This window comes from Oncorhynchus clarkii, chromosome 11 (assembly GCF_045791955.1).
Source record: "Oncorhynchus clarkii lewisi isolate Uvic-CL-2024 chromosome 11, UVic_Ocla_1.0, whole genome shotgun sequence".
NCBI lineage: Eukaryota > Metazoa > Chordata > Actinopteri > Salmoniformes > Salmonidae > Oncorhynchus > Oncorhynchus clarkii.
Window position 1 is genome coordinate 25,712,782 of NC_092157.1, and position 18,181 is coordinate 25,730,962.

At 45.5% G+C, this 18,181-nt stretch overlaps 1 protein-coding gene across 5 annotated transcripts in view; it reads left to right on the forward strand.

Annotated features, from left to right (window-relative positions):
* The window catches only part of LOC139420411 (partitioning defective 3 homolog), a 546,201-nt gene that overhangs the window by 204,697 nt on the left and 323,323 nt on the right, over positions 1–18,181 (forward strand). For all 5 annotated transcript variants that reach the window (XM_071170491.1, XM_071170488.1, XM_071170486.1 and 2 more), the window contains exon 4: positions 14,628–14,824. In XM_071170491.1, coding sequence (XP_071026592.1) covers positions 14,628–14,824 — 197 coding nt within the window. The remainder of the gene's footprint in view (positions 1–14,627; positions 14,825–18,181) is intronic.

Genomic DNA, 18,181 nt, shown 5'->3' on the forward strand with positions numbered 1-18,181 from the left:
TGTAACGAACAGAGTTCCCTGTGTAAGGAGTTTAGCCAAATGTTTAGGAACCACATGTCACTCATTTGGCTTTGAAGGGATTTGTGGAATGAATGAACATCGAGGCCCATGCAGCTCATAAAAAGTATTATGTATGTGTTGTGTTGTAATTGAGTCATATTGTGGTCAGTTCTTTAAAGCTGGAATCCTTAATGGTGAAACTGCCATGTCCGTTTGCAATATTACTACAACCAATAAGTTACTGCAAACAACAAACACTTTTTTTTTTTTACCATGTTGCACGACACTCCTTAACAAAATAAAATCAATATCAACTGTGGAAAAATGTATAATTAATGTATTTTTTATGTACTTTTTACCCCTTTTTCTCTCCAATTTCGTGATATCCAATTGGTAGTTGCAGTATTGTCCCACCTCTACAACTCCAGTGCGGACTCGAGAGAGGCAAAGGTCGAGAGCCGTGCGTCCTCCGAAAAACGAACACACAAAGCCACATTGCTGTCTTGACAACTGCTCGCTTAACCCGGAAGCCAGCCGCACCAATGTGTCGGAAGCGACACAGTTCAGCTAGCGACCGGAGCCAGCTTGCATGCGCCCGGCCGCCACAAGGAGTCGTTAGAGTGCGATGGGACAAGGACATCCCAGGCGGCCAAACCCTCCCCTAACCCGGACGACGCTGGGCCGTTTGTGCGCCGCCTCATGGGTCTCCCGTTCGCGGTCGTCTGCAACACAACCTGGGATCAAACCCGGATCTGTAGTGACGCTTCTAGCGCTGATCAGTGGCTTAGACTGCTGCACTACTCGGGTGGCCCACGGATTCCATCTTTAATAAACTCAATGTTTGGCAGAGGGACCGTGGGAATGAGTACCAAACAGAACAAACACACAAACGAGCCAGTGACTCACAGCAGAGTCTCTGCCATCACATGTTACTAGATCTGTTTGTGCTGAATAAACAATGACCATAGGAGTTCAGACTATCTCTACATTGCCTTGTGTTGATGACTCATAGTCCCAAATCAAATGTTCCTCTCTGGGTACCGGATGCACGCTTTCATATCCAGGTGGGACATCTCCAACATTGGAAGGAGGATCTAATATTTAACCGAAACAAAACCCGTCAAGGCCTAGCCTTGATGTGTCAAATAAAAACCATGTGCATTCTTCTATCGCACGGCGTGACGGATCGAGGTGATGTCTATATCCAAAACATAATTTCCAGGGATCATAATAACATCTGGTTCTTTTGATTCAAGACGTATTTTCTCCTACATAGATTCCTCAAACCATAGCATATCCCCTATGGTGCTGCTGACCCGAGTGGTTTCTTGGCTTTGGCTCTCTGCTCTTTCTCTCGTTCTCTCTTTCTTTGTCACCTGTTGGGAAGGCTTTTATGATCTCTCTTGTCCTCTTCGCTCTCTTCATCCTTCAATCTCCCCATCAATCTCTGATCTCTGTTTCACCTGCGTGGTGTGTGTGCGTGTGAGGAGCTGTAAGATTAGCATGTTTGCACATCCTGGGTTGGAAGAGGTCCACGTGGCTCCATATAGATAGCTTTAATCAGCCGTGAAGCAGACAGTTCAAACGACAGTTTAGTCATCAGTGAAAAGACCCCCTATCATCTTAGGCCTCTCGGAAAGACCGGCTTGCAATACAAACCCCCTATTCCATATATAGTGCACTACTTTTGACCAGAGCCCTGTGGGCCCTGCTCAAAAGTAGTGCACTAAATAGAGTATAGAGAATAGGGTGCCATTTGGGGCACAGAGCCCTATCATCTGCTCAAGATTAATGGGAAACACATTTCTTTGGTTATTTTCTTTTCCCTCCCAGTAAATATATGGTTGGTCACAAAGCAGAGAGAAATTAGTTTTGAATTTGCTATTCTGTTGTCCTTCTGGAAAGCAGTGCTTTTTTCCCCCAGAGTTGTTACGGTAGCTCAGTGTGAAAATAAATATCGCAAAGTCTTTTTTGGTAATGTCTGTGATATTTGTGTGTGCTGTCTGGCTATATTAGACAGAGCATTGGTGCAACAACAAATAGGTCTGGAAGGTGTCTGCATTGGTACTTAGAAATGGCTGTCTTATAGTTTTCCTGTCTTGCTAACTCACTTGCTAACACATGGGTCAACTTGAACTGAGTGTGCTAATGCTAACCCAGCAAGCATTTCCACATGTGGGCCCAATGTGGGCTTAAACATTGGGCCCATGTAGGCTGCTCAAATTGGGCTGGATGCGCCTTTGCTCATCGCGTCCACATTGGCCCCAAGGCTGGTGGGCCCAAGGCTGGTGGGCCCAAGGTAGCCCTCACTTTGCCTGAACCTGAAATAAGACCAGCCTGTTGGATTGTCGGCCTGTTACATTGCATCAAAAAGACATCAAAGTTGTTGCTATGATATACACAGTATTATTACCAGAGAAGCTTAGCGCTTCTAATGCCACATGAACGTATTTAACTTTGTATCAGAGAAACAACAACAGGTAAAATACAGAAGTTTAATAATGAAAATAGTACAATTAATCAATGAGGATGAATTATGATGAATTATGATGATATGATGAATTATGATAATGGCGTATGATCGATACAGGAGAAAATTATGAATTCAATAGGTTGTTTACCAGCAAATGGTTAGAGGATTATATTCTCAATTTGGATAGAGCAACATTTAAACCCTCAAGACTAGACTTAACAGGTCCCGTGGGTGCAAAAGAGTATGGTCTATGAATTGTGATAGGAGGAAGTTACTTAAAATCGGCAAGTAGTAGTCCAGTTCTAATGTTGAAGTTATTACTTAACGTTAACCTAAAGAGCTACACATTACACATCATGGTAATACAAGAGAGACAAGAAATTTAGTTAGTCTAGTCCAACACAGGTTAGCGGACACCAACCCAACATGGGTCAGCACACACCATGCCCTTCATATAATACATGAAATGGGGGTCAGATGACAGTGCGGCCTCACTAACTAACGGTGCGGCATCGCTAACTTACGGTGCGGCCTTGCTAACTGATGGTGCGTCACCGCTAACTGACGGTGCGTCACCGCTAACTGACGGTGCGTCACCGCTAACTGACGGTGCGTCACCGCTAACTGACAGTGCGTCATTGCTAACTGACGGTGCGGCCTCGCTAACTGACGATGCGGCCTCGCTAACTGACGGTGCGGCCTCGCTAACTGACGGTGCGGCCTCGCTAACTGACGGTGCGGCCTAGCTAACTGACGGTGCGACCTCGCTAACTGACGGTGAGTCAAAAGGGACTTTTTCCTGGCCAGTGGGTTGATAGGCCCCTGGCCAGCAAAAGGTGGTTGTGCTGGTGTGATTTGAGGGTCCATTCCTACTACAATAAGATTATATCTGAAGAAAGACGATTCTGAGGTAATTATCTTAAAGTTCTGAACCCTCATTGGTTTGAATGTTGTTTTGTATAGTTAAAAAAAAACTTGACATAAATTGGGGTATTTGCAAACCACGCCCCAAGATATTCTGAGCCCCCACCTCTACATTGTGAAGTAGATGGGTTTGGTGTGGGCTGACCTGTGCTAGAATTGGTGTGGGCTATCCTGTGCTAGGCTTGGTGTGGGCTGACCTGTGCTAGGCTTGGTGTGGGCTATCCTGTGCTAGGCTTGGTGTGGGCTGACCTGTGCTAGGCTTGGTGTGGGCTGACCCATGTTGGGCTAGTGCCTGCTAATCTGTGTTGGATTGTGTAGGCTAGCCCGCGTTGGGCTGATGTGGGATTGGTGTGAGCTAGCCCATGCTGGACTGATGTGGGATTGGTGTGGGCTAGCCCGTGCTGGACTGATGTGGGATTGGCGTGGGCTAGCCTGTGCTGGACTGATGTGGGATTGGTGTGGGCTAGCCTGTGCTGGGCTGATGTGGGATTGGTTTGGGCTATCCTGTGCTGGGCTGACGTGGGATTGGTGTGGGCTAGCCCGTGCTGGGCTGATGTGGGATTGGTGTGGGCTAGCCCGTGCTGGGCTGATGTAGGATTGGTGTGGGCTAGCCCGTGCTGGGCTGATGTGGGATTGGTGTGGGCTAGCCCGTGCTGGGCTTGGTATGAGGGTTCTGAGGGCTAGCCCTTGCCCACCAAATACCCACATGGGGCCAGAATTGGGACCACTACTAACGGAAAAATAGCATTATGACTATAGCAATAGCATTTCAGACCTGTAGATCTGTTTGCTTTGTTGATTAGCAACTCTGAGGACATCGGCTTAGTTTGGTCTGGTCGGGAGGTTGGTTAGAGGCTGGGGGTTGTTTTTGTTGGGTGTCACGTACACACGTGTCTCTCCAGGGTCTTCCTCTCTTTGTTCCAAATGGCGACCGAGATGAGTCACGTTTAATTTGGGAAGGTAGATCTAAGTTCCCTCCTCACTGTTTTCTTCCAATGTCTGGGAAGCTCCCTGTGAGCAACTGCAGCAACAGAGATATCAGAGGGAGAGAGGACAGCTCCTTAGTTTGTTGTTGTTGTGTCTGGTCATCTGTGTATGTCTGCTTGGCGGACCCATCCAAGGGCTTGAGAGAGTTCTCTCTCTCAGTAAATCGTTTGGCTTGCTTCTCTTTCAGGACGGTAAAGACTCTCTCTGTCGGATGGGATTCATTTTGAGTGCTACAGCTTACTGATCTTGACTCAATCACACTTTTACAATTTGTGTATTTTCAGAGCCTCTACATCATTGGGAAAGTGGTTGTCCTCTCCTAAGTGGTTGTCCATTTCATCTTCCACTCTTTCTGTAGGGTCAAAGGCTGCTGGTTATTCATGGTCAATATTTTGTGAAAATCTGTCTTTATGACTTTACATCAGATTAGATACCAAATATTAGGCAGTCCTTGGTCATGAGAGCCAGAATGTTCTATTTAAAACCTCCATTCTTCACTCCCTGTCTCTAGCCTGAGTTGGTTCCCACTACTCTAGGTCTGCGTCCCAAATGGCACCTTATTCCCTATATAGGGAAAGACACACACTCTGGTAAAAAGCAGTGTACTATATAGGGAATAAGGTGCCATTTGGGACTGAGCCTGGAAGTCCATCTCAGTCCCCTGTGGTGGCCCCTCTGTGCCCCAGTGGCAGATGTGAATTCAGGTCACACTGATATATTCGGCAGAGGTCCCCTCTCCTCTCACTAGGGACATCAATATGGACTATGTGGCTAGGAGACTGAGGTATTTAAATAAGCATGCTGTCTGTCTGACATATTTTATTCATTGCTTCGAATAATTCAAACTTCTCAATTCTCTTTGCCAAAAACAGAAGGGTTTTTGAGAAGCACAAGACAATGCTCAGTCACACTGAGTCACGTTAGAATTCCGCAGTAAATGATGAACAGCATAGCATCTGGAGAGAGAGAGAGAGAGAGAGAGAGAGAGAGAGAGAGAGAGAGAGAGAGAGAGAGAGAGAGAGAGAGAGAGAGAGAGAGAGAGAGAGAGAGAGAGAGAGAGAGAGAGAGAGAGAGAGAGAGAGAGAGAGAGAGAGAGAGAGAGAGAGAGAGAGAGAGAGAGAGAGAGAGAGAGAGACTGACAGAGAGAGGGAGTGCGAAAAGAAAGAGAGAGAGAACAAAAGAGAGAGAGGGAGAGAGAGGGGGGTTCTAGGAGGAGCCAAAAAAAATGTCTCCTCACCTGCCTGATAGCCATCCAATCTTCCCTGTCCAGTGTCCTCTTCATAACCTTATCAGTATTCCCATGCATTAGCTCCCACCTATCTCCATTACACTGCATTGGCAGCCAGTCAGGGCCACTCTAACTCTGGCAGGTATCTACGGTGGCAGGACACTAAGGACACACTGTACTCCCTGCCATTTAAATGATTGGAAACTTCCAAGTAATACATTAAAGCTCTGGCTCCGCAAGATAAAGTTGATTGTGCCATGCTATGTTATTAGAGCAGGTTGAGAGAGGTAGCAAACGCAAGGTTTTTAGAGAGACGGAAGGGGATGGAGACGGTGTCCTTTACTCACCTTGGTGTAAACTGCGCAATTTAATTGACAGTAAAAAAAAATGACACATCTATCTAGATAAACCTAAATCTTTATTTGTGTAAGGCTTTGTTTGTGGTACGCACATTAGGAGTTAATTTATTTATGTTTAATTGCACTTTTGCCCCTGGTGGAGAGGAATAGTCAAGTAAATATTAATATTAGTGTTTTCCTACAGACAGAGAGAGAGATGAGGGTTATCCCCATGAGATCTGACCTCTAGAGAGACAGAGAGAGAGATGAGGGTTATCCCCATGAGATCTGACCTCTAGAGAGACGGAGAGAGAGATGAGGGTTATCCCCATGAGATCTGACCTCTAGAGAGACAGAGAGAGAGATGAGGGTTATCCCCATGAGATCTGACCTCTAGAGAGACAGAGAGAGAGATGAGGGTTATCCCCGTGAGATCTGACCTCTAGAGAAACAGAGAGAGAGATGAGGGTTATCCCCATGAGATCTGACCTCTAGAGAGACAGAGAGAGAGATGAGGGTTATCCCCATGAGATCTGACCTCTAGAGAGACAGAGAGAGAGATGAGGGTTATCCCCGTGAGATCTGACCTCTAGAGAAACAGAGAGAGAGAGATGAGGGTTATCCCCATGAGATCTGACCTCTAGAGAAACAGAGAGAGATAGAGATGAGGGTTATCCCCATGAAATTTGACCTCTAGCGAGACAGAGAGAGAGAGATGTGAGGGTTATCCCCATGAGATCTGACCTCTAGAGAGACAGAGAGAGAGAGAGATGGGGGTTATCCCCATGAGAAGTGACCTCTCTGTGATGCATGCTGGTCTACAAAGTCCTGTCTGCCCTAGGCTGCTCCTAATCCCTTCACTGTAGGGACAGATTACACCTTCATCTTGTTAGGGGCCCTCAGAGGCCCTGTGTGCGTGCGCCACCCCAGTGAATCCGAGATCGATGCCTGGTTCGTCTTGAGTGGTCCTCGTGGTTATTTAACGTGGGACCATCCCGTTTTCTATTCTACATCACTAATCCAATCAGAAATGATTTTTTTGACGTGTCGTATCATATTAGGAAAGAGTGCCGGAGAGAGGAGAGACCTGTGATAAAATGCCCTCCAAAAACACACAGGGACACCCCACTCAATATTACCTACAATCCTCCACTGGTCCCACGTTAGAGTATGTTGGTATAGATATGTGTGTGCGTGTGTGTGTGTGTGCGTGTGTGCGTGTGTGCGTGTGTGTGTGTGTGTGTGTGTGAGGACAGAATTGTAACGTTTCTGAAACGATGAGATTGCTGACCGTCTTCATATCAGTTTGCCATCAATGTCGTCTCTTTAACTTTCTCATAACAAGCTCAAATCATCATATCTCATTTCAGGGACGACCTGTAAAGCCTCACAGCGCTTGTGTTGTCTGCCTGGGAGTGATGTCAGAGGTTTAGGAGCGGTTGGCATGACTTATGTAACACTGCCCCAGACCCGCAGTCAGTGGTTCAGCTGGAAGCCGTGATGAGTTGACATTAAGACGGATGTTGTCGTCATTTGCAGGAAGAGTCAGAAAATCCCCTTGTGGGCAGCGAATGCCTTTTGTTGGGAATGAAAATGACCTTCAAAATAATACCCTGGCGAGGCCTCAGATATGAATCCATGACAAAACCTTCACATAAACACAGTAAAGCCACAAGTTACAGTCGTGGAACATATGGTTTTAGACGTGCTCTGAAGGGTTTGGTGAACATGCCATCAAAGGGAGAGGGAATGAAATAAGTGAGTGGCTCTGTAAGAACAGGGCCTGTTCAGCCTGTGTGCTCAGAGCTACCTGGTTGAACCCGGTAATATACCTCTAGATTTCTTATTTGTTCATGCGAGGCTGCTTAAAGGGGAATAAAGAGAGGGAGATATGTCTGTCTGCCTCTCCCTTTGTGTCCACCGCCCCCCATTCACAGTGGTCATACACATCTGGTCAATATTTGAACATTTCCCATCTCCAATCCCTTTCTCCCATGGATTTCAGAGCCACTTTTTGCCCACTCTAGGATGAGAGGAGTGAAGAAAAACAGAAGAAAGAAAGCCATACAGTATTCAGGGTAGGTTGATAGGTCATCGCCCTGCCCTAACCGTCATCTGTGATTATCATTACAATGTAGATGAAGGCTTTCTAGGTCTGGGTGTTGAACAATATCCCTCTCTGCATCCAAGGTCTATTATGGATGTGCTTGTATAATATACAGTATGTCAAAGCTCACTAATATGAGTCCTTGCCACAGCAATTTGTAACATCATTTATTGAGGCCAAGTCCATGCACGCCAATGTCATTTCATCATCCTCTCTCTCATTTCCTCTCCCCCTCCCTATTTCCTCCAGTCTTGTCTATGCCTTGTGGTAATAATAATTTAATATAATCCTGGACGGACGTGGAACGGGGGGAATGGGGGTGTGTGTGTGTGGGGAGGGGGGGGGGGGGGTGTTATATAATTACAATCCCTCCGAGGTGGCTCGTCATTCGAACCCTGAACTAGACATGAACTGGCCATTGACAGGGAAGGACCGTGTATTAAAAATCATTTTTGAATTCCTTGGGCCATAATTTAGGAATAACATAGCTGAGACCCATTTCTCTCTCTGCATGCCTCCTAGTCATCCTGACACACACACACACACACAGAATCAATCATGCACCTTCACACACTCCCACACACACAGAATGTAGCTATCAGATGGGAGGCAGAACGTGGGCATATGCTGTCTGAGTATCTGTTGAAAGATGACAGGTGGTTGCCCTAGTATTTGCATAATTATGTATGTTGCGAGCAGGACTGTATCAAGCCGTAAACAAATCCATATGGCCTTTGGAGGACCAAAGCACTTCACCCCACAACTACTTACAATTTAAAACCAGGGATGCCAGGTGTAGTGTGCAGTACCTGGCAAGAATCATTCTCATGCATGGGAGAGCAATAGAGAGTGGTATCGCAGCATATGCAAAGATATCCTACCCACGTCAACACCCATTTTAAAGTATGAGGGCTACTCTGGCTCGTTGGCCACTCCATGTCTTTATCCCAAATGGCACCATAATCCCTATATTGTTCACTGCTTTTGACTAGAGCTCTATGGGCCCTGATCAAAAGTATTGCACTAAATAGGGAATATGGTGCCATTTGGTACTCAGTCCTTGTGTCCTGTGATCAGTGAGAAGTGTCATATGAGGATGGTGATGAAGATGAAGGAGAGGTTACAGAGAGACAGGCCATTATCAGTGAGAAGACCAGGCCTCCCAGTACTGTTCTCTCTCCTCTCTTCACTATAAACTAAAGCTTACAACACAATACCCCAAAGTTTTTATTTTTCATTTTTTGTTGTTGTGTTAAATATGTGTTTAGACCCTTGGCAATGACACTCTAAAGTGAGCTCAGGTGCATCCTGTTTCCATTGATCATCCTTGACATGTTTCTACAACTTGATTCAGCTGTGGTAAATTAAACTGATTGGACATGATTTGTAAAGGCACACACCTGTCTATATAAGTTTCCACAGTTGACAGTGCATGTCAGAGCAAAATCCAAACCAAGTGATCGAAGGAATTGTCCCTAGCGCTCTGAGACAGGATTGTGTTGACCACCAAGACTCTTCCTAGAGCTGGCTGCCCGGCCAAACTGAGCAATCGGGGAAGAAGGGCTTTGGTCAGGGAGGTGACCAAGAACCCAATGGTCACTCTAACAGAGCTCCGGACTTCCTCTGTGGAGATGGGAGAACCGTTCAGAAGGACAACCATCTCTGCAGCACTCTACTAATCAGGCATTTATGGTTGAGTGGCCAGACGGAAGCCACTCCTCAGTAAAAGGCACATGACAGCCGGCTTGGAGCTTGCCAAAAGTCACCTAAAGACTCTCAGACCATAAGAAACAAGATTCTCTGGTCTGATGAAACCAAGATTGTTTTGCCAAACAAGACCTCAGGAAAGAAAAATTGTAGACCTCCACAAGTGTGGTTCATTCTTGGGAGCAATTTCCAAACGCCTGAAGGTACTACGTTCATCTGTACAAACAATAGTATGCAAGTATAAACAACATGGGACCAAGCAGCCGTCATACCGCTCAGGAAGGAAACGTGTTCTGTGTCCTAGAGATGAACGTACTTTGGTGCAAAAAGTGTGAATCAATCCCAGAACAACAGTAAAGGACATTGTGAGGATGCTGGAGGAAACAGGTACAAAAGTACCTAAATCCACAGTAAAACGAGTCCTATATCTGTAACGACAGATCTCCTCTTCGTCTGAAGAGGAGTAAGGATCAGACCAAGATGCAGCGTGGTAAGTGTCCATAATGTTTTTAATACAGACAAATGAACACTCGAACAAAAACAATAAACAATAACGTTAAATCTACAACAACCGAAACTGTGGCGACAAACACTCACACGGAAACAAACACTCCAAACCAACAGTGAAACCCAGGCTACCTAAGTATGATTCTCAATCAGAGACAACTAACGACACCTGCCTCTGATTTGAACCATACTAGGCCGAAAAAGAAACCAAACATAGAAAAACAAACATAGACTGCCCACCCCAAATCAGGCCCTGACCATACTAAATAAAGACAAAACAAAGGAAATAAAGGTCAGAACATGACAATATCGACGTAACCTGAAAGGCCGCTCAGCAAACCGCCATAAAAAAAACAGACTGCGGTTTGCTACTGCACATGGGGACAAAGATTGTACTTTTTGGAGAAATGTCCTCTGGTCTGATGAAACAAAAATAGAACTGTTTGGCCATAATGACCATTGTTATGTTTGGAGGAAAAAGGGGGAGTCTTGCAAGCCGAAGAACACCATCCCAACCGTGAAGCACGGGGGTGGCAGCATCATGTTGTGGGGGTGCTTTGCTGCAGGAGGGACTGGTGCACTTCACAAATAGATGACTTCATGAGGAAGGAAAATTTGTTTGATATATTGAAGCAACATCTCAAGACATCAGTCAGGAAGTTAAAGCTTGGTCACAAATGGGTCTTCCAAATGGACAATGACCCCAAGCATACTTCCAAAGTTGTGGCAAAATGGCTTAAGGACAACAAAGTCAAGGTATTGGAGTGGCCATCACAAAGGTCTGACCTCAATTCTATAGAACATCTGTGGGCAGAACTGAAAAAGTGTGTGCGAGCAAGGAGGTCTACAAACCTGACTCAGTTACACCAGCTCTGTCAGGAGGAATGGGCCTAAATTCACCCAACTTATTGTGGGAAGCTTGTGGAAGGCTAACCGCAACATTTGACCCAAGTTAGACACTTTAAAGGCAATGCTACCAAATACTAATTGAGTGTATGTAACTTCTGACCCACTGGGAATGTGATGAAATAAATAAAATCAGAATCTCTACTATTATGACATTTCACATTCTTAAAATGAAGTGGGGATCCTAACCAACCTAAAACGGGGAATTTTTGCTTGGATTAAATGTCAGGAATTGTGAAAAACTGAGTTTAAATGTATTTGGTTAAGGTGTATTTAAACTTCTGACTTCAACTGTAGAAACCAGACACATGCTCATTGTGTCACGATCGTCTAAGGTGGAAACAGCGGACCAAAGCGTGGCGTTGTGTGCGTACATACTTCTTTATTATAAGATGTCACCAACAAAACAATAAACATCCAAACGAAAACATGACGCCAACGTTAGTGCTCACAGGCAACTATACATAAACAACTACCCACAAATACAGGTGGGGAAAAAGGCTACCTAAGTATGGTTCTCAATCAGAGACAACGATAGACAGCTGCCTCTGATTGAGAACCACACCCGGCCAAACCCACAGAAATACAAATCATAGAAAAAGGGACATAGAATGCCCACCCAAATCACACCCTGACCAAACCGTCAGGGCGTGACACATTGCTCACATGGAGCGCGTAAATAATGGTTTGAAATAAAACAAAACTTGTTTCTCATAAGTGTAGAAGGTTGTGAACTCTGCAAACAACATTTCCACTCTGAGAATGTGAATGGTAAATTGCTGTAATTAATACATGCATTAAAATAAATTGATGTAACCAAATGATAGGGATTAAAGCTAAATTGCCTGTTTTACAAACAATAGGCTTCCATAAAAGTGTACATCAGCCAACACTGTGTAGCCTATGCTACTATTCTACTTCGCGAAATAGTAGGGCATCCATTTTTTTGGTCTCGCCTGGGCCTGATCAGCGTTGATTCGTCTATAAATTAAGAGACGATTCCGTATCAAATTATACCATGCCAGGTTGGGAAGGATTTGCGCACTGACCATTTGACATAACATTAGTGCGTTATAGCCCTCCGAGCCGGGAACAACCTACTGCTGTTGAATAATTAATGATGGTCAGACACATCCCAACCTTTTCTCATAGAATACCAATATATCTATTGACTGTATAAAAAAAAGTCCACACATCAAAACATTTGTTTTACTGAACTGTCATAACCTATAGCAATCTACATCCCCCTGCATAGCTACTCCAGCATCACACGACAGCTGGAAAGAGGAGGAGATGTAGAATGTTTAATAGACAGACTAAGTTAGCAATACAATTGTTTATAATCGTTAGTAAACACTCACGCTATTAGATAAAGTTAATAAAAGTAAAATCCTAAAAAGGATGTATGCCTATTTAAACGGTTTTGACGGTTATTATGTTTTCATAACGTCCTCATCCATAACCGTCAGTCACGTGGTTATTCAATTCCCGTCACAGCCCGACACACACTTGTATATGGCTGGCTGCCCTGGGATCGGCCTCGGCTTGCAGACACAGTAGAGTACATGCCCTGTAGTTGAATTCCATTACAGTTCAGGGACAAGCAGGGAATAGCTCTCTACTATCTGTAGTCACGGGCCAGAGCCAAGCTAAACGGCCCACAGTTCAGTCTAATGTTTCATTGGGGCTCAGAAGACCAGGCACTGCAGCTTCACACCTATTTCCCATGTGTTTTACAGTCGCACAATAGCCTGCCCGATAGTTACTATGTGGGATGTTGTTGGTTGGTATTCTGGTGGAAAATGATACAGTGACAGTCAGCACATAGGCCATCATTGTAAAAAAGAATTTGTTCTTAACAGACTTGCCTAGTTAAATAAAGGTTAGATTTTTATTAAATAGAACCTGTAGTGTAGAGACTTGCAGTCAAGGAGTAAGTCAATATTTATTAAGCAGTAACAGCGCTAATGTGTTTTTCAGGTGTACTGTACAATATGTGATATGCTAACCTTTCTCTGTGTCTCTCTCTCTCCCCTCTTTCTCTCTCTGTCTCTCTCTTTCCCCATTGTCTCTCGCCGTCTCTTTCTGTCTCTCTCTCTCCCCTCTTTCTCTCTCTCTCTCTCTCTCTCTCTCTCTCTCTCTCTCACTGTCTCTCTCTCACTGTCTCTCTCTCCCCTCTTTCACTCTCTGTCTCTCTCCCCTCTATCTCTCTCTCCCCTCTTTCTCTCTGTCTCTCTCTCTCTCTCTCTCTCTCTCTCCCCTCTGTCTCTCGCTCTCCCCTCTTTCACTCTCTCCCCTCTTTGTCTCTGTCTCTCTCTCTCTCTCTCTCTCTCTCTCACTGTCTCTCTCTCTCCCCTCTTTCACTCTCTGTCTCTCTCCCCTCTATCTCTCTCTCCCCTCTTTCTCTCTGTCTCTCTCTCTCTCTCACTGTCTCTCTCTCCCCTCTTTCACTCTCTGTCTCTCTCCCCTCTATCTCTCTCTCCCCTCTTTCTCTCTGTCTCTCTGTCTCTCGCTCTCCCCCTCTCTCTCTCTCTCTCTCTCTCTCTCTCCCCTCTTTCACTCTCTGTCTCTCTCCCCTCTATCTCTCTCTCCCCTCTTTCTCTCTGTCTCACTCTCTCTCTCCCCTCTGTCTCTCGCTCTCCCCTCTTTCACTCTCTGTCTCTCTCCCCTCTATCTCTCTCTCCCCTCTTTCTCTCTCTCCCCTCTCTCTCTCTCTCTCCCCTCTGTCTCTCGCTCTCCCCTCTTTCTCTCTGTCTCTCTCTCTCTCTCCCCCTGTCTCTCGCTCTCCCCTCTTTCTCTCTGTCTCTCTCTCTCTCTCCCCTCTGTCTCTCGCTCTCCCCTCTTTCACTCTCTGTCTCTCTCCCCTCTATCTCTCTCTCCCCTCTTTCTCTCTCTCCCCTCTCTCTCTCTCTCTCCCCTCTGTCTCTCGCTCTCCCCTCTTTCTCTCTGTCTCTCTCTCTCTCTCCCCCTGTCTCTCGCTCTCCCCTCTTTCTCTCTGTCTCTCTTTCTCTCTCCCCTCTGTCTCTCGCTCTCCCCTCTTTCTCTCTGTCTCTCTCTCTCTCTCCCCTCTGTCTCTCGCTCTCCCCTCTTTCTCTCTGTCTCTCTCTCTCTCTCTCCCCTCTGTCTCTCGCTCTCCCCTCTTTCTCTCCCGTTTCTCTCTCTCCCCTCTTTCTCTCCCCGTCTCTCTCTCCTCTGTCTCTCTTTCCCCTCTCTCTCTCTCTGTCTCTCTCCCCCTGTCTCTCTCCCCTCTTTCTCTCCCTGTCTCTCTCTCCCCTCTTTCTCTCCCTGTCTATCTCTCCCCTCTTTCTCTCCCTGTCTCTCTCTCCTCTGTCTCTCTTTCCCCTCTCTCTCTCTCTCTCTCTCTCCCCTCTGTCTCTCTCCCCTCTTTCTCTTTATTTCTCTCCCCCTTCCCTCTCTCTTTCTTTCTCTCCCACTTCCTTCTCTCTCTAGACATGCCTCTCCATGTTCGGCGCAGTAGCGACCCCTCTCTGGCAGGCCTTCCCCTGGGTGACCCACATACAGCACCGGAGGAACCATCCCGTAAGAACCCCACACGATGGTCCACCACGGCAGGCTTCCGCAAGCACAACCACCACCACAGCCACAGCCACAGCCAGAACACAGGGACCAACAGCCTGGAACGCAAGGTACAGTAACCCAAAACCTAGACTTATCCTAACACAGCCACAGCCAAAACACTGGGACCAACAGCCTGGAACGCAAGGTACAATAACCCAAAACCTAAACTTATCCTAACACAGCCACAGCCAAAACACTGGGACCAACAGCCTGGAACGCAAGGTACAGTAACCCAAAACCTAGACTTATCCTAACACAGCCATAGCCAGAACACAGGGACCAAAAGCCTAGTATAGTACAGTGAACTATCCCAACCTCATGACCTAGGTCATGTCCAGTAGGGACAAAATGTTTTGTAACAGGGAGGTACTACTCATTTACAATGGTGCCCTGACAAATTCTATATGATCAATACAAATAAAATGAACTACAAATTACAGATTCAACATGACAGCTTTAAACTCCACATTTTACATGAAATCCAAACACTTGCAATTCTCATTTAATTCATTCAACATTAAAGTCCTAAACTGCCCTAGAGGCACCCGAGAGTCAAGATGTAGGGAGTTTTGTAGGCTATTCCAAAAGTGGGGGGCATTCAAACTGAAGGCGAATTTACCTAGATCGGTACGTACTAGTGGAACCTCAAGAGATAACCATCCCTGTGAATGGATTTGGTGTGTCATATTTTTACATTTTAACAGTGAAGTGAGGTAGGTCGGAAGCTTCTGTCGTAGAGCTTTATAAACAAAAAGCGAGTAATGAAGTGATCTACAGGACTTAAATGAGGACCAATAAAAAGTGTGTGTTTTTGTTGTCCATTTTGGTACGGTGTGCCCTACTGAACACGACTCTGGTAGTACCACCCTGCCTGAAATGTCATTCAGCTTCAAGGATGCAGGTCAGAGAATCCTCTACCCACCACTTTTAGGAAGCAAACCCCTATTCTTTATTGAAAAGAATGAAGATCACAGCTTTGAGCATATATTATTTGTTCTAATTTACTTTTGAGGGTCGTCGGATGTGAACCAGAAGTGAATGTGAAAAGATTATTTTAGGGTTCATCCTCCCTGAAGCTTAAAAAAGAACAGCTAGGCCTATTAACTGGATCAAAATGGCTGCCGACAAGCCTTTAGTGCTTTGAAACAACTGATATTCCAAATGAGATGGAGGGAAGAAGGGGAAGATGGAGTGCTCAGAATGTGACACAGCAACTCTCGACATGATTAGAGCGTTGGCTGATAATCCTATTTAAAAGCACTTTAGTTGTCACCGGCGCCATAATCTTAGTGCCACGCCGCTCGTCGCTTCCAAGAGGCTACGGGGGGAAAACAGAGACATAAATAATACATTTGTTATTGTACCTTTCATTTGGTGGCAGAATACAGACTTTTGGGTTTAATATCATAGGCTTAAGCAGATGGAGTCAGTTGCATTGTTGCTAGATTTGCCTCTTGTCTATTTTCATCTGTTAATGACTTGATGTTAAATACAGTATATTTAGCCCGCTCTGGCTATAGAATATTTCATCTTGGCAGAAAGTTGAATCTAAAATGAAACACGCTAACAAAACATCAAAACTATTCATATTTTACCGACTAATTTCTGACCAAAACATATGGACAGAAAATGTACCGTATTTTCAAAGACCCGTTGGCTTTGTCTACAGCTACTTGATTTGAGCGTCGCACTCCATGTTCCACTCTTTATATTTGCTCTGTTTCCTATGACTCCAACAGATGAATCGTCTATTTTTCCTACATCATCTCAATATAGTGATATATAGCCGACGGGACTCTTGATTCATCAAGCTAGTGTTGTAAAATCTTGACGTTCCTCAATGACTTTACAATGCATCTGTCAGCTCTGCTCCCTCCTTTCCTCTCTCCTCTTAGCTAGCTAAGCCTTTGTGCTTAGCACCGAGCACTAAACAGGTTTAGCAGAGCCAGCAGTAAATACGTGCTCGACGATTTACAGCCTCTCTGGGTTTGTGTTTTCTGTGTCGTTTTATAAGTCGTAAAGAATTCAAGAGTGGACTCCTTTGTCTCACGTCTGCCTGTGTTGTGCTGTGTGAACGGAGCACGGTTTGTGTGTTGTGACTGTGATGGTTATCATTGAGACCGGGCGTCTCAATAGGCCTCTGACCCGTATCTTTATGACCCTGTCTGCACCCCTTCCCTTCCTTCAGCCTCTCTCTCCGGGCCTCCTCCCTTCTGTCCTTCCTCAGCCGTGGCCCTTGGTCACGCTGCGTTCAGCTCGAGTAAACCACATGGATTGTTTTAGCGTACAAGGAGATATACAGGATCTCCCTCGGGAGTGTTGCCGGGCAGAACTTTCTGGAGTATCTAGTGCTAGGGCTGTGGTGGTCATGACATTTTGTCAGCCGATGATTGTCAAGCAAATAACTGCCGGTCTCACGGTAATTGACCGTTGATTAACATAAACACATTTGGCATACCCAAATTTCCACCCATAGCCTACAAGCCACTGATGCTGACCTTTCAAGTCAAATCAAATTTTACTGGTCACATACACATGGTTAGCAGATGTTAATGTGAGTGTAGCGAAATGCTTGTGCTTCTTGTTCCGACCGTGCAGTAATATCTAACAAGTAATCTAACAATTTCACAACAACTACCTTTTACACACAAGTGTAAAGGAATGAATAAGAATATGTACATATAAATATATGGATGAGCGATGGCCGAACGGCATAGGCAAGATGCAGTAGATGGTATAGAGTACAGATTAGTAATGTAGGGTATGTAAACATTATATAAAGTGGCATTGTTTAAAGTGACTAGTGAGACATTTATTACATCCAATTTTTAATTATTAAAGTGGCTAGAGATTTGAGTCAGTATGTTGGCAGCCGCCACTCAATGTTAGTGATGGCTGTTTAACAGTCTGATGGCCTTGAGATAGAAGCTGTTTTTCAGTCTCTCGGTCCCAGTTTTGATGCACCTGCACTGACCTCGCCTTCTGGATGATAGCGGGGTGAACAGGCAGTGGTTCGGGTGGTTGTTGTCCTTGGTGATCTTTTTGGCCTTCCTGTTCCATCGGGTGGTGTAGGTGTCCTGGAAGGCAGGTAGTTTGACCCTGGTGATGCGTTGTGCAGACCTCACTACCCTCTGGAGAGCCTTACGGTTGTGGACGGAGCAGTTGCCATACCAGGCGGTGATACAGCCCGACAGGATGCTCTCGATTGTGCATCTGTAAAAGTTTGTGAGTGTTTTTGATGACAAGCCTAATTTCTTCAGCCTCCTGAGGTTGAAGAAGTGCTGCTGCGCCTTCTTCACCACGCTGTCTGTGTGGGTGGACCAATTTAGTATGTCCGTGATGTGTACGCCGAGGAACTTCAAACGTTCCACCTTCTCCACTACTGTCCCGTCGATGTGGATAGGGGGGGGGGGGGGGGGTGCTCC